Here is a 21,661-nt window from a genome sequence, read left to right on the forward strand (position 1 = left end):
TTGTAAATTATTTTATTTAAAATAAATTCCTTTATAAAAATGAAAATTTCTCCTTGTAATTTAAACAAAGATTTTTAATGTAGCACCCTAGCACTTTAAGACAAACTTCACCTTATGGTTAGAAGGAATTAAAGGTGGTTTTCAGGTGGCAAGCCTGCTACAGGATGTTCTATGGGCCCTTTAATGTCAGAAGACAAGGCAAGACTGTGTTACCCACAATTGAGCTCAAATGATGCCATGACCAGGCAGTTTATTTCACTTTAGTCACCCCCTGTTCTACGTATAAAGTCAGCAGTGTCTTCATCTAAAATTAATAGGGTTTTCCTGTCAATGACATATTCAGATATGCTGTGAGCAGCAGCAAGAGCTTGCAGGGATGGCTCAGAAACTTAATTGTTTTTCCATTTATTTTAAAATGCAAATTACACTAGTAAGTCAAAAAAACCACTCTGTTAAAAATACATTCAGAATTAACAAATGAAAAATAAAGAAAGAAACACATCAGGAATTGTAACTCTTGCCTTCAGAATATTAGGTTTATAACAAAAGCTCAGCCTAGAAAAATAGCATTCTTCACCAGATTTTGAGGAGGATACAGCTGTACAACTCAGATGTTTTCCAGATAGAATCATACCACTGTGCTCACCGCTCCTAAGAAAGGCCCATCTGCCAATTACTGTTTAGTAGTCAACAACTGTTTTTGAAACTTTTGGTGCTGATGATTGTGTGATTTGGTGGAGAGTTGGCTGCAACTTAAGGAGGAGTATGAGGGCTTGCTCTCTGTATCCATATACATGTACTGCAAGTTGGAATCTCATTACAGTATGAATGTACAATGAAACCTCACTTTAATAGTCACATTAGAATAGATCATGGAAGGTATAGTATTTATATTTTAGGAATCAAAGGATAATGCAGTGGTGAATATTTTCCTTGTACAGTAAACATGCATGTTACTATAAAAGCATCATGAGGTTTCACTGACATTGTTTATTTAATACATGTAGGTATGGAAAAACATATACAAGCCACTGAGAACATTCAGGCATCAGTACTGGATTGTGTGTTTGTGTGTGTGTGTGTGTGTGTGTGTGTGTACGCACACATGTATGTTATGTTCTTGTGGTTCCCTTTTCCGGTTCACATGTGTATGTATGTGTCATAAACATCCATGCAAACACAGTAATGGGACTGTCTTATGTAGCTCTTAATGGGCTAAGGTCCAAAGGAGGTTAACCCAATAAATGAAATTTTAAGAAAACAAGAAATAGTTGCTCCATGGCAATTGATAGCTCTCTCAGTCTGAATTTCACTGTGCTTAAAGATGATGTTTTAGTTTTTTGGGAAAATTAGTTTTAGTATCTCAAGTGGATCCAAAAAAAAAAAAAAATGACTCATCAGAGTTACTGATACCCTTGAACTAATCATGTTTCCTGCTAATGGAAACCAAATAATGCTTGACGATATAGAACAAAATTTCCTAGGAGTTTAGCATATTCCATAAACACATTGACCTACTATTAAGTTTCCATAGGCATCTCATTGCCAACTACTAACAGCACAGTTTTTCTGCCACAATAATACAGGAGGATTGAAATACACTCTAACACACAACAGATCCCCCAAGTACCACAAAGAGATCTCAAAGATTTCACCAAGTTAACTATTGATCCCCCCACCCACCCCAAAAAATAATCTTGTACGCGAAGTTAGAAAACAAAGTTCACCTACATTGGGTCTTTCGTGGGAATTATATAAAAGAGTAAACATAGCTAACCCATAGTCAGTTGGCCTCTGTTGGTATAAATCCACAGCTGTTTTCTGTGTTAGTAAAAGACATTTGTAGATACTTACAAAAGCACCTAGAGTGCAAGAAATAAAATCAGTTAAGCCATTTCTGCTTTTTGCTTTCAGTTGATTAATGAGTTTAGTAGATTAATAAATTTTGCTTCATCCTACCCAAACCCTATCAGAAGACCATATTTAAGAGTCATAAAGATGACGATTATTACTGTTGTCATTGGTTCTTGTCTCTTTTGGGCCACCATGGTGGCTCAATGGTAAAGCACTTTTCTGACAGCAGGCAGTTTTCCTACAGAGACACACTGATCTGTTGAGCTGTTTAGTCTTGTTCCTTGACAGGAGACACACAGAGTTGAAATCATTCAGAACTAATAGCAGTGTGTTAGCCTAAAGGAAATGACTGGGAGATGTCTGCACTGAGATTCTTGGGCACACAACATAGGTGGGGTTAAGGCAAGTATGTATAGTACAGCCTTTAGGGCACACAACCTGCCATTTTGCACTTGTTATAAGGTCATCACGACATTTTTTTTTCTCTCTTTCTTTCTCTTGTGGTGACATTGCCTATGTAGCCATGATACTATCAGGATGAACAAAGGGCTGAAAACAAGGCTCTCAAACTATTGTACCCAGATGACTTCGCAGCTTAGAAGCCCACAAGCTCTGGGCTGCAGAGGAGTAAGGAATGTTGAGCAGGGGCAGCGATGTGTCTCCTTTTCACTTTCAGAGGCCTGGGAGAAAGCAACCATTTTCAGAAAACCCACGATGGGTGTGTCCTGTATACTTGTCAGTTTTCATTACAAAGAGGAGAAGTGGAATTGCTGTGTGCTGTGGGTATGAGTGCATGTGTGCATGTGTAGAAACTCTTTGTTCTGTTATCATGTATATGTAATTCAATGCATGGGCTTCTTGCTCTTCATAAATGCAGGAGGCCACTGCTGCCACAAGGTCTTTGAGAGGTCCATGGGCTGATATACGGAAGTCATCGGGTGTTATTTTGACCTAAGGAGAGAAAAGATGTTTTTAATCAAGGGAGGTGCCTTGATTGAGTGCCTTCCTGTGCTTGCCACCTTTTCTCACTTCCAAGCACAAGGGTAAACAAACAAACAACAAAAAAAGAGGGCAGGGAGTGGAAAGAAGCCCAAATTGGGTTTTAAATTTACAGCTTTCCTTGCCCTTTCACTTCTCAGTGTATCCCCCTGGATAGAAAGGCCACTTGTGATCATTCAGGGGAAAAATGAAGTGAGTCTGTATTGCCATATCATTGGACTGCCACAAGATACAGGGCTTGTCCATGTTGTCTGGTACACACCACAGGACATTCTTGTCTGAAAAGGCACCATCAAACCTGGACATGCTGGGTGGGCATATAGGCCAATAAATAACTTCTTTAGTTAGAAAATCAATCCAACGATATGGGAAATTTTTGTGTTATAACTTTAAACCTCTAAGTGTATTTTGAAGAAATTTACTAAACCTTAAAAAAATAATGCTTTCTTTTAGATGGGCTATAGCCAGTCTGAAGAATTACAAACTAAAAACATCCACCTAACTTAACTAAAAACACAGAGGGTGGTATTCGTTGCCTTATCATCACTGCCGCTTAGCTGTGACTTTAGGTCCGAACTGCATTGGCTTTGTCCAGGACCGAGGACACAGATTTGCTGGGAATAATGGAAATCCCACAGTGAAAACTGCACATTGCTTTTTTATTTGCTTGATTTCAAAAGAAGAACTTTTATTTCCCGTTGCTATATAATATTGTTATGGTGCTTGAACTGGCCCGTGATGTTAAATTACTCTTACTTTACAAGACATCTTTATGGCAAGTTGACAGGAGAAGGTACACTTCAAATGACAAAGACAGAGGAGGTGCTCAGGGCTGTGCCTTTCAGCAGGGATGAATCAGGTTTGATTTTTCACATGTTTGGATTAGGCAGTGGCCTCAGCTGATGGGCTTACAGGGTTACACAGTGGAAAAGACTCTTCATTCAACACTGCATAGTGTCAAATCAAAGGGAAGTGGGTGACTACAGAAAAGGGGTAGGGGCACAGCTATGTTTGGAAATATGGCAGCCAAATTAGTGTAAAGGCGTATAAAAGAGCAAAATAGATCAAGGGAAAATAATGTCAGGAGGAAATGACAGTCCATCTAAGAATTTGGGTAGGACACCAAAACATGGTCAGGAAAAGTTGTTGAAAATCCCAGATTTACTACTAACAAGTTATGTAAGCTCCCTGTTTGTTAATGGGATATATGAAATGAAGTCTTATGTTTTGGGGTTGGAGGTTTCCCGTGGGGCTGTTTTGTAGAAGAAACAGTAGCAGGATATTGAATAATAATTTTTAATGTATCTTGTATATTCTTAACTTCTTAGGTTTGAGTGGCATTAAATTTAACTTGTTCTGTGAAAAATGAAATTTGAAAACTCTTGCATGATTTTACCATTTTCAGGTAGTGAGGCAGTTTAGGGTGACCAGGCTCTGGAAGTAAGAAGCAGGCGTGTCCGTCAGTCAGCCTGCCCTTGTCATCTCCATTGTGCTCAAGATTACAGAAGGATGAGCTGCTTCTCTCTTGCCTAAAGGAATTGTTTAGATCTCTTTTTCCATAAATGACCGGAGTCCTCCTTGGGAAAGAGTTCTTTCTTAGAATTAAAGCTTACATCTGATCCCGACATGGTAGTAGCTTAAATTCAGCCCCCAAACTTGGCATCATGGCTTGTTAGCTCAGTTTCCACTCAGAATTTATAAATGACCCCAGTTTGGGTCACACAGGGAGCTTTACTTCCTCCTACTTTCCACATGGTAGCAGCACTCTCTATTTCCTTATCTTACCTTCTCTTAATCTAGTATCTCTAAACCTTACCCTCTGGTCTATAGGTTTCAATTCCTGGAATTCATAAGAAAAGAATCCCGAATGCCCTAAATTTATCAGTGTTTTGAAATATGTTCATGTATCAGTGAGGAACCTCAAGAATCCCCTTTACCAAGTCATGGGGAAAACAATTTTATTATATTAGGTGGCATTTAATGTTACTATTTAAGAAAGTCATGTGAAATGTTTTTCTTAAGGAATTTAATTCTTAAGAAAGATATATATCTTTTTTGAGGCCCTGTTCAACCGTAGAGTTATAAGTGCTTGATTGGAAACAATATTCTTGATTATAATATACTTATTTAACAGGACAGTATGAAGAACTGGAAAAATCTATGTCATATTTGGAGAATGTGGAGTTCACTTCAGCTGGTAAATAAAAAGTTAAGGGAGATACCAGATATTTTTGCCTTTAAAAGTTTAATGGCTTCAGAAGGATAGGACCAATTCCCCTTCACATTACATTTTTTTTTTTAGTAACTTCTCACATCATATGCTTATAGCCTGGACTCAAAAAGTTATTAAGGATTAAATAAAGTTTTAATAGAACATTGACATTACATCAAAATGCTCCTGCAAGGCTGGGGTGAGAAGGGTGGATTTTGTTCAGCTTGTAAGTGCGAATCATTTACAGCGTTTGAGAAGGGACATGAGAATATTGGAGGTCACAGAGAACTTTAGGAAGATTTATCTGGCAAGCCATGTGGAGGATGGGTTAGAGGTTCTGAAATAAGGAAGAAATGGGAAAACTTAAGGGGTCATGGATGAGTTTGAACTAGGGCAGTGGTTGAGCAGATGTAAAGGAATGGTATAGATGGTAAAGTATTGGTTGATTTTTTAAAACACATTCAGTTTTTTTTTTCTATGAATAACACTATTTAAATGTCTATAAAAGTTACAAAGGGCACATAGAAAAAGGCAGGCACAATGCATGGATCATTCTCTTTTTAAAGTGAATCTTATAAACGGTGTCTAAAGATTCATCTCTTTAGAGGAGGAATATCCCTGAATTCCACTTATTATTCTACATGCCAAAATATTCCAAGGTAGAGGATTTAATGGTGGAGGACAACAACACAAACAAAGAGAGAAGTTCACATTTGAAAATGAATTGGAATCTTACTTTCTATTTTGATCTTCTCTTGCAATTCAGCATACCACTTGATGCTGATATATAGAATTTGTTATCAGTTGTTATCCAGGGGAATTTGCCTAAACACAGATATAAAAATCAGGCTCTGATTGTATGTCTGCTCTCTTGAGTGCTAGACGTAAGGGTTCGATAAAGTTTAGTGTTAATGTTCCAGGTTCACTTTCACATTCACATTAGAGATATGATAAAGCACAGCTCAGGTTTTGATTTTTTTGAACATGTATCCATAACTAGGATGAACCTAGTATTCACCATTTAAGTGAGAACTTTTTTGAGAATTATTTGGAGGGCTGATAATTATAGCCACACATACAGTGTAAATTGGGGTTATCTTTGGGAAATCAGACAGTAAGTTTTATATATAGTTATAGACAACTGCTTATGGCATTATATCATTTTCAAGATATATAAGTTTCAGGTAATTCAAATTAATATTTTATCATGGAGGCTTTTGAGCCATATAATTGATATTTACATAAGACTAATGGAAACTTCAAGACATGGCAGATGTCAAATTTAAAAAAATCATGCACGAGGAGAGTGTTATTAGAGCTCACCTAATCAAAGCAGTATCACTAGTAGAAGATTCTGTAAAAAGACAGCCAAGGGAAGGCCACATGACATCTATTTTTTACCATGATACATTCATTTGACTATATGTCAATATCCCAGAAAGTACGTTCAAGTCACATACTTACATGTACATGGGCTGTAGTTGTAAATGAGATGTCTTCTGAGGCCCTTGATAGCCATAAGAATCAAAGCCACCTATGAAATCAACTGAGAAGGGAGAATTGCAGATGATATACATGTTCATGATCAAGGTCCACATAATTTAACATGGACTTTTTAATACTCTATTAAACTAAAAGTGACTAATTATTAAGAAAGAGAAGTAGCAGCATCTTTAAGGTAGTTATGTTGTCCCTCAATGATGAGATTCAATTATTGCTTTACAAAATTCTATTCATTTGGAAGAAGAAATTCTAAATTCTTCTTCTCATGCAACAAAGAACTAATTGGATTAATACAATTCACTAGCATATTAAAAATGGCAAGTATTGGACTGGAGGGATAGCTTAGCACTTAAGGTGTTTGCCTACAAAGCCAAAAGACCCAGGTTCGATTCCCCAGGACCCACATAAGCCAGATGCCCAAGGGAGCACATGAGTCTGGAGTTCTTTTGCAGTGGCTGGAGGCCCTAGCACATCCATTTTATCCCTTTCTCTGTCAAATAAATAAATAAAAATAAAACATTTTTTTAAAAAGGCAACTATCTTTTTGATTTATGGGGTGAGTTTTTGTAATATATTGCAAGTGTTAATGCATAAAAATAATGCTCAATCTAGTATGTGTATATGTCTAGAGTTGCAATGTCCTTATGACTGGCATGTATTTTGGTAATCAAGAAAAGGTGCTGTAATAATCTCATAGAAATCAATTCAACATTGCTCTCCTTGCCATGGTGTGGTTTATAATCCAAAACAACTAATCAGAAATAGAGATATAGAACAAAGTCTTATTAATCCCTCAAATGCTATACCTTATACCACTATTTTTGCATGTGTATATGTGCATTGTGCATGTGTGTATGTGCATATTTGTATACATGTGGGTGCATGTTTCTACAGGTACACATGCATGCATGTGGAGGCCAGAGATTGATTTGGGTTTCTCCCTCAATTGTTCTCGATCTTATTCATTGAGATAGGGCCTTTCACTGAATCCAGAGGTCACTAATTTAGCTAGCTAGCTAACCCCTTGCCATGGGGATCTATCTCCATCTCCAAAGTGCTGGGATTGTTGGGATTGCAGGTGCTCACCACCATGCCTCATTTTTAAGGTGGGTGCTGAGGATTGGAACCTTGCTTCTTATGCTTGTACAGGAAGCACTTTACTGATTGTGCCAGTTTCCAGCCCCCATACCAAGATATTTAAAACCCATGAAATCTAAGAGTTACCAAAATGGCTGAAAGAATATCTCCTAGTCTACATGTTCTTACAATGTAACGTTGACCCTCGTTGTTTGATCTCTGCCTGGGTCCCTGTGGTATGCTTCCAGTTTTTATGCTTGTTGTTTTTTGGTGTTTGTTAGCTACTGGTGGTTTCTGTTTGGATATATGGGATCAGTTTCTTCTGGTATTTGATTAAACTTCCCTTGAATCTATGAGCTTGAAATAAATCCATTTCTCCCCTAAACCTGGTTTGGATGTTCATCCCAGCAATGTGGTGCTGAGTATAACACCTCTTTTTAATTTTTTTTTATTAATTAGTTTTGTATTCAGCAAATACAGTCAGTTTGGTACCATTATTAGGCTCATTTGTGACCTACCCTCTCCCCTTGGCCCCTGCATGTTGAGGTATATGGGTCGTGCATTGTGGAGTTAGCCCACAGTTATGGGTAAGATAAATGTCTCTGCATATCATGACCCAACATGTGGCTCTGACATTCTTTCCTCCCCCTCTTCCGCAAAATTTCCCTGAGCCATATTGGGTTCATTTTTGGTCTGCTTCAGTGATGAGGTATTTGGGGCCTCTGGGTCTCTGATTTGGTAGGAGTTGATTTTTCTCTGTGTTGATCTCCTTCCCCCTTGGTATAACACCTCTTGAAAATGAATAAAGCTTAGTGGCCATTTTGAGGATTTCAGCCATGATGCTGCTATCTTGACTTACAGGGTTAGCTTACTAAAATCTCATTTACTTCATTCTGCCTCTTTTGGGGTGCTTTATTGGATCACAGCCACCAAGTTATGATGAAGCCCAAGGTGTCCTACATGAGGGACCATGTGTTTAGTTTATAGTCTTAGCCCATAGCTGCCATTCACTTCCAGACATGTAGGGAGAAAATGCCTCGAATTCCATACTCCAGCTGGTGACTCAACCTAGTCTTGGAGTGTGCCTGCCTCAGATCTGTCTGAGCAGAGACAAACACTCTACCATATCTATCTGAGCTATGTTTTTACAGGAATAAGAACTGAGATAGTAGATAGTAAGCATGCTCAAAAAAAAGTTTTTGTGTGTATGTGTCTGTGCATGTATATGTTTGTTTGTCTGTGTATGTGCACATGTTTATAGAGAACAGGGGGCAACTTTAGGTATTTATCTCAGGATGCCTTCAAGAAGAGTCCTATCATGGCCCTGGAACTCATCCATTAGGCTAAAGTGTCTGAAAGGGCCTGTAGGGGCTCTTCTATGTCTGCCTTATCACTGGAACTATAGGCACAGAACAACATGAGTGGCATTCTCACATGGGTTCTGGTGATCAAACTCTGGTCCTCATGGTTGTAAGGCAAGACTTTACCCACGTAGCCATCTCCTGGCCCCCATGAAGATGTTCTACTTGCTTTTTTCTTTTCTAGATATAGAGGTTGTGTCATAGGAATAAAAGGCAAAACAATAAAGAGCCAACAAGAGAGATTATAGGGAAGGGAAAGAGAGAAATAGAAACTAAATTATAATGCAGCTAGAAATTTTCACTTTAAAAAAATTTATTTATTTCAGATCAACAGACAGAGAAAAAGAGGCAGATTGATAGAGAATGGGCACGCCAAGGCCTCTAGCCACTGCAATGGAACTCCAGATGTATGTGCCCCTTGTGCATCTGGCTAATGTGGGTCCTGGGGAATCGTGCCTCAAACCAGGGTCCTAGGCTTGACAGGCAAGTGATTAACCGCCAAGAATCTCTCCAGCCCAAAATTTTCACTTTTTTTTTTTTTTTTTTTTGAGGTAAGGTTTCACTCTAGCCCAGGCTGACCTGGAATTCACTATGGAGTCTCAGGGTGGCCGCGAGCTCACAGCGATCCTCCTACCTCTGCCTCCCAAGTGCTGGGATTAAAGGTGTGTGCCACCACGCCCGGCAAAATTTTCACTTTTTAATATCTCATTTTATTGGTTTACTTAGTTCATTTTAAATATATATATATTTATTTTTGCAAAGATTATAGTTATGCCCCATCTCCCCTTTCCCTGAGGCCTCTCCTTAGTGCAGTTGTTGGGGCACTGTTGGATAATTGACGCCTCAATCAGTCACTGTGGGATTGGAGGTGTGCCACAGGATATTTCCACTCACCCTGTGGCTCTTACAGTCTTCCCACGCCCTCTTTTACTGAGGTACCTGAGCCTCAGTGGGCCTGCTAGCAGTCTGATTTAGTGATGAGTTCAATGTAGCCTCTAAGTTTCTTGCTTGATGTGTTTTGATTGACCACAGTGTCCTTTCCTTTTCCCCTGGAGCTGGTCGTTTCCTTTCTGTTCTCTTATTAGAACCCTAGGGTGCTACAAAGCAGAAATTCCAGCAGGATGTGAAGTGGCAACAGTGGTGAACCTTCCTCACTTGGAAAGAAGAATCTTAGTGTAATTTTAGATCCACAGTACAATTTAGCAAAAGTTAGAGAGATTGGCCATGTCCCCTGTGCCCTATACCTACACAGTTTCTCATGGCCCATGTCCCCCATCAGAGTTGTACACTAGTTAAAATTAATGAGCCTACAGTGACACATTATTGACACCCAAAGCCATAGTTTACAGTAGGATTCACTATTGGTCTGGCATTTCTATGGCTTTTGACAAATATATGGCATGTATCCACAGTAGAGTGAAAAAGTAGCTCCCAAATAATCCCCTGGGGTCCATTTACCAAATCTCCAACCTTGGTAACAACAGATCTTTTAGAGTCTCCATAATTTTGGTCTTATACATCTTTTAATAGAATGATAGCAGATATACATTTTTTTAAGTAGGGTCTCACTCTAGCCCAGGCTGATCTGGAATTCATTATATAGTCTCAGGGTGGCTTCAAACTCCTACCTGTCTCCTGAGTGCTGGGATTAAAGGCTTGTACCACCACTACTGATTCAGATTTCTTTTTAGTGTTGTCACCACATTCCTTTCTTTACTATCTATTAAAATTCTCAGTAAAAGAATTGGAAGATTATCAATAAAATATTGGAAAATTGCTTCTCTGTTATGGAGCTTGCTTGTGGATCCTAAGGACCCAGGTTTGATTCCCCAAAACCCACATAAAGCCAGATGCACATGGTGGTGCATGCATCTGGAGTTTGCAGTGGCTAAAGGCCCTGGTGTGCCCATTCTCTCTCTGTCTCACTGTCTGCCTCTATTTTACTCTTTCTTAAATAAATAAATAAATTTAAAGGAAATTCTCAATAAAATTATAATTAAGGGGTTGAGAAATGGCTTAGTGGTTAAGGTACTTGCCTGTGTAGCCTGGGGACCCTGGCTCCATTGCCCAGTACCCATGTAAGCCATATGCATAAGGTGGCACATGCACCTGGAGTTTGTTTGCAGTGGATAGAGGTCGTTCCTGACATGTCTATTTTCTCTTTCTCTTTCTCACTCTCTCAAGTAAATAAATGAATAAATAAAAATTTAAAAAATTAAAATTACAATGCAAATAAAAAGCACCCTGATGCTGGAAGTCCTGAGATTCAAATGCTACTTTGTGTATTCCCCAAATGTGTAATCTTAGACAAATTGTGAATGTTAAACTTGAAACAATTTTTGATCCATAGCAATTATTTTACAGAAGAGGCTTAATAATTGAGTGAACTGCTTTAGATTTCTAAAATGCCAGTATTTCTGTTTAAGATGTTGTAATTCCAGAAGAGTTGAGAAATTATTGTGCAAGAGAGAATTTAGACTCAAGTTCTAAGCTCAACTTTATATGTATAAGCTCTTGTCAGCAATGATACTTCTTTAAAAAATTAGTTTTGTTAGGAGCACTCATAGGGAGCTCAGTGCATTGCTCTGAGCTTCCTTCTCATAGGGTGGTCTCCTCCATAGTACTAGAGAATGAAGTAGGCCAGGGCAGATTAAGATCAGAGCAGAAATAAGCAGAAAGGTCTGCACTTAAATTCTGATCCAGAGTTGGTGTTTTTGCTGTTATTGTTTGTTTTGAGAGATTTCATTAATGTGTTTCCAGGGCTTTAGTTGAGTGACAGTAAAATCCAAATGCTAATTATGTGTCAAAATTTTGGAACAAATGGAAAAACATATAACCTGAAGAAGATAAGTACTTAAGTCCAAAAGATAGAATTAAGACTAAAAATCAGTACCAATATTAAAGTAGAGCAACGCAGAAAGAAAGAAGGTGTGATGTGAGCCCAGGCCAGCCATGATCTGTGTGTTGGAAGGTGGGCACAGCTGGCTTCCCACAGTCCATTTATGATTCTAATAACACACCTCAGAAGGAAGTGCCAAAGCTGTCCTGACCTTTCTGCTGGGCCTGGGTCATGGGAGACCTGCCAGGAGTGGGTGACTCATGATCATGGAATGAGATGCAAATAGCCAGGATGGATTTCTCCCATCTCACTCACTAAGGGGATTAAAACTTAAACCAGAAGTAGGAGGCAGATTTTATAAGTGTTTTGACATGCATGCATGACTCCAATGTCTAGGTAATTGTGTATGGTCCACTTCCAGTTGCATTTTTGTCATTTATTATTTCGATGTTTCTCTAAATGATCTGAGGATCATTTAGACAGGAATAGGATGGATCCAGTTGGCCATACAGATTATGCTTGTCATTGTAGATAGACTTGATCATTTTCACTATTTACAGAGGGTTTGTGAATTGTACGTTGAATCTTTGGAGTGTCCTGTTGATGAAGAGCTAGTGATATGAGAAACTACTATATTGCTCTCAAAAATCTAATTACTGGTGCTACTGTACATTCCAAAGATACCTTTATTCCTACTTGATCTGTTCCCAATTTCTTTTATATAATCATATTGAATACAAAGCCTACATAAGCTGCTGTTTAACATAAAACTTTTTAAAGCCATAAAATTATGAAATATCTAACATATTTTCTGAGTTATTGCAATGGAAACTAAATGTTTGGGACATAACTCATCTCTGAATTATTTAGAAACAACACAACATTTTATCAATGAAGAATTTTCTTAATCACAGAAGACAAAAATAAAACAAACTCTTAACAATTTCAAAGTGCTTAATAGTTCCTGAGACACTCTCAGTTGAATATCATTTATCTTTACAATGTTACTGCCAGGTAAGCAGGAATCATTATTTTTCTTTTATAAAAAAATGCAACTTTTCTACTTGAGGCAGTAAACAGTTAAGAGTGGGATTGCAAGTCAAATATATTTATTTATTTAGTTTTTGAGGTAGGGTCTCACTCTAGCTCAGGCTGACCTGGAATTTACTGTGTAAGCTCAGGGTGGTCTTGAAATCATGGTGATTCTCCTACTTCTGCCTCACAAGTGCTTTGGAACAAATGAAAGAATGTATAACCTGAAGAAGATAAGTATTCATCTTCAAATGATAGAATTAAGACTAAAAATAAGTACCAATACTAAATTAGAGCAACGCAGAACTTTTGTAGGCACAGTGAAAGAAGGTATGATGTGAGCCTAGGCCAGCCATGTGCTGGGATTAAAGGTATGCACCACCACACCTGGATCTTTTTCTAAGTATATTAAACTTTGCTTCATATTCATGCCATTCCCTTAAATTTCTGGAAAGTAAAGGCATCAAATCATAGTTTATATTAAGTTTAACTTTAGACTTTTGTTATCTTTATATATTATTTATTAAACAAAGTTTTATTGGCATGTTTGTGTAGTGTGTGTTTGTATATACAGATGACTGTGCCCTGTCCACACATGTGCAGAGGGAGAGGAGAACAAGTGTCTTCTATCGCTCTTCTTATTTTTGTGAGACAGAGTCTTTCATAAACCTGAAGCTTACTCTTTTCCTGTTAGACTGGCTGACCAGTTTAGTCCCAGCAAGCTTCTTATCTCTGACCCCATCAGAAGTTGACCTTTTCTAGACATAGGTAAGGTTAGGAGGGAATGAAAGTGTGATCTGAGCATAGGTCATGATTCGAATGTTGGAAAATGAGTAGAGCTGGCTTACTATGACCCGACTGAGGAAGCTAGCCCGAGCACTCCGAGGGAAGTGCTCCAGCTGTCCTGAGGGTGCTGGAGACTGTGCTCATCTTCATGCTTGCAAAGTAAGTGCATCTCCTGAGCCGTTAAACAAAGGTTTTTGATTTTTTTCTTCAAGTTCTTGTTGTAAATACTTCTTTTAACCCTTATTCTCTAGCATCTTTACACAGCTTTCTAGAAAGTTTGTTCTTCTATCTTCCTCCTCTCTTTCATTGCTTATGTTCAGGATATTACGATGTGAACAATAACTGACACAGGAGCCACCCTGTTGGACATAGGCAGGGCCCTGAGTTAAAGCAAACATAAGCTGTCTGACATGAAGGCCCCATGCTGTGGAGAGGACACAGCAGCCAGAACCACCAGTCATATCTCAGAGAACAGGGTTCCTCCCCCATTTTCGGGGGTTGCAGTGAGCAAGGATACTCCCCTCTTGCTTGGGGGTTGCAGTAAGCCTGGATACCTGGACAAAGTCTCGGTCCCAAGATCAGCAGAAAGTAAGGCCACTCCCTGTCCAAGCACGCCATACCTGGACTTTCAGATAAGACTTAGACTTTGCACATACTCTGTGACCTTTGGCCAGTTGCGTAGGAAACTGTTTATATGGTATCAGCCAGCACCTTTGCAAAGCCCATCCCTGTGTACCAATGCCTACATGCTGGAATATATGTTACCATATGCTAATTAGGCCTCAACCAGCAACCTTGTACATCCAATCCCTTTAGGACCCTCAATTGCTTATAAAACTCATTTCCCTATTGATTAAAGAGAGCTGTTCACAGAGACTGTCTCCTGGAAGTGGTTCTTCCGTCGTGCACACATGATTTGTCTGAAGACCCTGCTCTTCATGGTTGCCTGGGCTCTTTGGGGGCCTGCAGCCAGCCCTAGGACTCAGGCACACACACCACCAGAGCTGCATTTGCCAGTGGTAGTTATTAGTGAATTGTCATGGTTTTCTATAACATATCTTCAAGAGGTGAGGAGGCAAGCAGTGTTCCAGGACTCAGTCTGTTTGCTTTGTGTCTGTTAACTTATGAAGGACATCAAATAATTACTTAACCAGTCTTCTCTTCTGAAAACTGCTTATATTATCAGCACTGTCTTGTACAACTCTAATTACAGTGAAGTTTTTCAAGGTAATGAGGGATAGTATTTGATCTACGTTATTTTAACACTTAAAAGGAAGTGTGAAAGACACACAGAAATTACTGAGAGGTCTGAGTTAGTGTTAGGGAATCAAGAAAGGAAAGATTTCAATGAGTGCAAGATAAACTGACAAGGAGGTGGAGAACATAGGCAATAGTAAGCATTAAAGGGGGGGAAAATGGGAACGAGTCGAAGCTAGTGACCAGGAATTTTTTGACTAAGATACCATTGCTACTTTCTACAGAACCAAAAATAATGTCAATAGGAAGCATTTCCTGGCTCATTTTGGAGAAGTAGTGTTTATCAGTGGTACTCTCAAGTAGTGAGACTTAGGAAGTGGGAAACGTGGCTGTAATGGTCATAGGGTGAATGGAGACTTGCAGAGATTTCAGTGATGAATAATTTTTGCCTCCTCACTCAGTAATTTTTTCTCCATTTAAACCTCTCCACACCTTATATATTCTAAATCTACTTGCTTACTTGTTGATTGCCTCCACTACTGTAATGTACATGACATGAGGTTCTCTTCTGCTCTGTTTACCACAATATCCTAAAGATCCAGAAGCCTATTTGGCTCATGGAAGACACCCAATTCACAATTGGTGAATAAGCTCTATATACTTTAGGATGCAAAGGAAAATAAGGCAATTGATCAGAGCATGGAACATGCTAGCAAAATTTCTAAGGGATATTTGATTGAATGGCATTATGCTTTCTTCCATAGGACCTTGCAAATAAATGAGAAGGCCTTTTATAGCTGATTTAAAGTGCTAGGTATGGCCTGGATGAGAAACAAAATAAGGTTTCTGGACACCCTTGGGAACAGGCTGATGCTGTATCCTCATTGGCCAAGATGAGGAAGAAGCAGCCTAGGGCATGCTTTCAGACTAACATGACAAGGTTGGGAGGGACATTCATTAATGGATTCTGTAAAGTCATTCAGATATTAATAACTGGTAGGAAAACATCATCTGTGGACAGTTCACAGGACTGTGGGTTGATGCATACAAGTAGGCAGAAAATTTGCACTATCTAATCATTGATTCATTGGAAAGATTTATCTTTGGTCTTTTAAAGACAACGTCTCAATGGTTTTATTGAGGTACAACAAATATATAATAAATATCTAATATAACTATGCATATTTAATATATACAACTGGATGAATTTGAATATTTTCATGCTCATGAAACTGTCACCACAATCAAGATACCAGACATATCCATTCCTGCAATAGAAATCCTAAGAACATTAGTTTCTTTGTAAATATTGCAATGTTTCTCGAGGCTTTAGTATTCCTGTCTGCAGTAGGGGTATGTTTATATGTACTGTTCCATGAAGGCCTGGGGAGAGTCAATCATGTTAAACCAGCAAAATGTCATATCTGTTTAATTACTATGAGTCAATAACATTAATGACTGGAATTTAAAAATTATTCAGTGAGAGAAAAAACAATCTGGAATACTCTTCAATAAAATCTGTTTCCTATTGCCAGTCTCCCTTTTCTTTAAACCTTTAAATCATGAACACTTAGTCTTGCAAACTTAAAGCTGCTTTTTAAAATACATGTTGGCAGTGAGGTATTATAATATAAAATTGTTCCTTGGTTATTAATGACAAAGCACTAGTCAGCATGTTCTGTTTTGGAGACAGAGCTAGAGAAAATCATGAAGGGAAAATTTAAAAAGCAGTCCCAGAAAGCTAAGCCTAAATATTTAATAAAGCTCCTTGAGAGGCATTAAGGAATATGTGTGGGCCTATGAAAGTAGGGTGCCTATCCATTATCTCTGCAGGTATGAATGTCAAGGGTACTTATCTTCAGGTGCACAAAAGGAATTTAGAACATAGCTAACCATAGGCCAAATTGCAAAGAACAGCTTTCTTCCCAATCAGAATTACTTGGTGGCAGCAATTCGAGCTGATTGTGTGAACTTGAGCTGTTCAGTCTGGGGTAATATCCCTGATAGACTCTGAGCTATTTTTTTTTCCAACAAACACATCTTTCTGATTAGGAAAACACAGTCCTTTAGGGGCACTTTATCTTGTTGTTGCCCAAAAGGCCACTAAAGTGTGCTATGAAGGGCTTCCAGTGGGCAAAGCACACATTGAATTAAATAAGACTCATTAGCTAACTCACTGCAGATGCTTCACTTCCTAACCTTGTTCAAGAATATTTTCTCAGGTTCTTAGGATCCTATTTTCTATGTGTCTTTCTTACTAATATCAGAAGCATATCTGTAATATTTTAAACTTGGTAACACTTTACAAACTAATACCTAGAAGCAAAAAGCAGTAACAACAATGACATCATGGAATAAAACATGTATTTAGGTAAAAGTCTTTTTGAATATCCACTTTAAGTTTTTAATTTTTTAAACATAATTTTGTTTATATATTTGAGAGAGAGAAAGAAAGAAAGAGAGAGAGAGAATGGCCCCACCAGGGCCTCTAGCTGCTGCAAATGAACTCCAGATGCATGTGCCATCTGTGCTTTACATGGCTTTACATGGGTACTGGGGAATTGAACCCTGGTGCTTTGGCTTTGCTGGCCAGCTTTTGATTCTAAATACACAGAACGAAATGAAGTATAGCTTCCACTTTATAAATGATTTTGTTGTATTGCTCATGTCTATTTTTGGCAATTCTTGGGAAGGGAATTACTTTAAGTGAGCTTAAAACAACACACCAGTTTTCTAGTGAGACCAATATCTCACTCTCCAATCATCCATCTCCTGTTTAAAAAAATGTGCCTCCACTTAATACAGGTAGGTTGTAATATAACCTAAGATGAGGACCTTGGACTGGGAATACTTGTGCTGAGGTTATGTGACTTGCCAGCATGGAACCTCTAAGTAAGTCACATTTGCTCTGAGCTTTAATTTCTTCTTCTGGAAAGTGAGTATCATAAAGCAATTTCAGCTTTATAGGGCTGAGAAAACATGTTTATATCTGTGTAATACTTAAAAGAATGTATATTAATAATATACCATGGATACATTTGTTTTAAGTGGAGATTTTTTTTTTGTGAAAGATGTATTTATTTGAGAGAGAGAGATAGAGAGAGAGATAAAGAGAGAGAGAGAGAAAGAGAGAAAGAGAGCGTGCAAGAGAGTGTGAGCGAGTGTGCCAGGTCCTCCAGCTACTGCATATGAACTCCAGATGCATGTGCAACCTTTTGCCTCTGGCTTATGTGGGTCCTAGGGAATTGAACCGGGGTCCTTTGGCTTTGTAGGAAAGCACCTTATTTGCTAAGCCATCTCTCTAGCCTTCAGCTGAGGATTTATAGGTTTGAATAGATAGGATTAAGAGAACTGATGTGAAACATGTTTTGTTGAAATGCATCTTTGCTGATTGGTTTAGATATTTCAGGCCAGGAAAATAGATGGAGATGAGGCATAAAGAAATTTGGTACTCTAATTTACTAGAATTTTATATGGTATGACCAATTTAAAGGTCATTATCAGAAGCTAAGGAAAGCAGACATTGGTCTATGGAGATTCTTGCTTGCTTTCTTGGTTAACTGTAATTTGTGGAATAATAACATCCTGTAAGAACAATGTAGAGAGCAGACAGATATTAATATATATATATATATATATATAATATATATATATATATAATATATATATATATATGTATATGTATATGTATATGTGTGTGTGTGTGTGTGTGTGTGTGTGTGTGTGTGTGTTTGTCAAGTACATAGAAATGAGTCTTTATTTTTAAAATATTTTTGGAAATCACCTTTTATGTTATCAGCAAGGACTAGGAAGTTCTGAGGCCATCATTCTGGTTTGTGTTCTGTGAAGCCCTGGCGAGAATGTTGGCAAAATAAAGCATGCAAAACAATCGTCAAGAGCAAGGGCAGCAGGAACCCCGCACTGTGGGTTATGCCAGGTCAAAGCATGCTGGGTAGATTACCCTGCAGAGGAGAAGCTAACTGTTCCTCTCAGACTTATGTAGGGCTTCTGGCATTGGAACCTGTTGTCGATAGCACTGAGTTTGTCAGGGCTGAACACACGCTTTGAGGAGCCTGGAACGATTTGGAACAGGTCCTGTGGACAGTATGACACGATGTTGTGGAGCAGAAGTCGGCAGCCAATCAGGTGTGGTGAGCAGTTGGTTTAGTGACTTTCAACTGCAGCAAGCCACTACTCAGGATAAGAAATGAAGAGGCATCAGAGCCTACTCAGGCATCATATGCTGAGAAGCCAAGCATAGAGAAAGTGCAAGTGAGGAGGATACCGGTGAGATTGTGGGAGCAGTGCTTCCTGTGCCATTCCTGAGATGGGTGATGAGAAAAAAAAAAGTGCAATGCATGAGGATAACCTGGACTTTGGGGCCAAGAAGCTCCAGAGTACGAATGAGGCAAACTTCCTCCAGGAAGAAGGCAGGAGGGTGAGGAGGAAGAATGAAAGCAATTTCCCTCAGGTAGAGAATTTCACAATGGTGACTTTAGACAAGCCCCTCCAGCACGAGGAAGGTGACTGATGTCCAGCCTGCACAATGAAGAGAATGGAAGATGGAGTGAGGGGTGATTAGCCACTCGGGTTAAGAGCAGAGATAGTGAAGAAATTGCAAATTGTTAGTACATTATGAATCTAGTTATGCATGCTACTTTCCATAAATGTGGAGAAGCATCTGGAATATGCTGAGATGACTAAGCCATGTCCAGCTTCCATGGACTTGGGCTCCCTTTCTGTCATGCCTTTAGGATGAATTGGATTCCTTAGCCTTAGTTTTGTTCATCCTGATTAGAACTGCCTTCAGTTATATGCGACATGCCCTTCAGACGATGTTGGAGGGAGCAGTTATTACAAGATATAGGCGAGCTAGTTAAATATAATTTGGCACATATTCTCATCTGACATCCAGGATCATTTAGAATGCACAAACACATCTAAAAGGAGTGGTTTCAACTAAGATAGCAGGCACATTAACACACGCATATTCAGAGAATTAAAAAGTAAACATGCATGCTATAATCACCCGCTAGAGAAGTATTCCTCATCTTATAATTTTTGCATAACCTTTGTGCCATCTCATAATCTCCAAAACTCTTGAACCTAAATCAATTTTCTTATTAGAACAATAGCAATTTCAGGGAAGACAATATCCAGTGGTTGTCGTCATATTTTTATTGACATTTCAGATGATTGAAACTACACTTGTTCTTTCAAACTCATGAAAAATATTTGAGTAGTAACATGGTGAGGTACTGTGGATAGAAATGGTGAAGTAGGGGTGAGGACTGAAGGGTTATGGAAGAGGAAGGCATAAGTACAAGGTTAATGTAAACTTCAGAGATATGAAAAGCCACCTGAAACCCCTCTACTTTAAACTGAAAACCAATTAAAATATGATCAAGAACATAAGAACATAAGGAGAGGTTCTCTGTATAAACGATGCTGCTGCTCTCTGAAGCCATCTTTATTAAATAAAAGTAACAGGACTTCCGGTTAAGATGGCAGCGTAGGCACCACACCAAAGCAGCCTGGGGGGAAAAAAGACCAAAAATCCTCAGCAAAATACACACTTTTACTAAAAAGTGAGGTGTATAGGAAACTGATGTGGCAGTGGAGAAGTAGGAGAGATCCAGAGCATCCAGAGCCTGCATAGGCCAGCAAAAGCGGCTCTGGCAGCTCCGCCAAACACCGCGGCAGCGGGGCACACCAGTAAGCCACCAGACTCAGCTCCAGCTGCAGGAAAAGCCAGGTGCAGGAGCTTCCCCTTACACCGCGCTGTCCACAACTCAGGAAACGTGAAGGGAGAGCGGCAGTGAGCAACGAGGAGCAGACCGCGAGGTAGAAGAACACGTGGAGCAGCAAGAGAACCACAGCAGCTGCGGCTCCCTCCCTTCCCCCACCGCCTGAGCCCAGCTCCAGCGAACAGAGCAGCTTCCTGGGACCCGGCCACGCCAACTTGAGCTGACAGCGGGACCCAAGCAGGAGCAGAGTTCAGCAGCAACATTGGCAGCTCCGGAACCGGTACCAGCAGCCCCAGCAGCAGCAGACCCAGGAGCGTCAGCAGTGGCAGACCCAGGAGCAGCAACAACAGCAGACCCAGAAGCAGCAGCAGTTCCAGCAGCGGGGGTGCTGATCTGCAGGGCCACAGTTGCCAGGCTTGGTTTGCCATGCAGGAAAAGCCAGTGCCCAGCTCCAGAAATCAGAACAGCAGCCCGACGACCCAGGCAGCAACTTGACTGAGACCAAAATCATCCAAGGTAACTGGGTTTGCACCAGAAAAGGGTCTCACTTGGTCACAAGCTGACTGGGATCTCTCAACAGACCAGAAATCTTAACCTCTGTGTTGATAGAAGATCTGGTTGTTATAATAACTACTCTGGCATACATACTTGGGGCTGTTTTTGGCTGAATGTGTACAGTGTTTAGTTAACTTTTAGAATCTACCGGTATTTTATTCCACTCAGCCTACTTGAATACTCCCATAGCAGGGAAACTCAATCCCTAGGAGCACCTTTGTAGATACTCTCAGAGTCTTAAGAGCCACATATAACACCTTAAGCTCCTACCCTGAGAGTATATAACATCAAATCAATTGATACAGCTAAGAATACCCAGCTAGCTAGAAAATCCAAGCATTAACTTAATCCAAGATGCAAAAATATAAACATTATAACACAAGAAACACTAAAGAGCAAGACGATACAAATCCACCTAAAAATATTAATGCATCAGAAATGACCTCCAGTGAGAACGAGTTAGAGGAAATGCCTGAAAAAGATTTCAAAAGAATGATTG

General features: G+C 39.3%; 1 protein-coding gene across 7 annotated transcripts in view; it reads right to left on the reverse strand.

Moving 5' to 3' along the window:
* Positions 1-389: 389 nt before the first annotated feature.
* Nkain2 (sodium/potassium transporting ATPase interacting 2) overlaps positions 390-21,661 on the reverse strand; it is a 1,180,756-nt gene continuing 1,159,484 nt past the window's right edge. For 5 of the 7 annotated variants that reach the window (XM_045158893.1, XM_045158892.1, XM_045158887.1 and 2 more), the window contains 3 exons: positions 6,530-6,611; positions 5,802-5,890; positions 390-2,805 (listed from right to left, as the gene is read on the reverse strand). In XM_045158893.1, coding sequence (XP_045014828.1) covers positions 5,866-5,890; positions 6,530-6,611 — 107 coding nt within the window. In that variant the 3' untranslated portion in view covers positions 390-2,805; positions 5,802-5,865. Of the gene's footprint in view, positions 2,806-5,801; positions 5,891-6,525; positions 6,612-21,661 lie in introns of those variants that run through there. The other 2 variants (XM_045158889.1, XM_045158890.1) reach the window with 2 other exon arrangements.

This window comes from Jaculus jaculus, chromosome 9 (genome assembly GCF_020740685.1).
Source record: "Jaculus jaculus isolate mJacJac1 chromosome 9, mJacJac1.mat.Y.cur, whole genome shotgun sequence".
Taxonomy (NCBI): Eukaryota; Metazoa; Chordata; class Mammalia; order Rodentia; family Dipodidae; genus Jaculus; species Jaculus jaculus.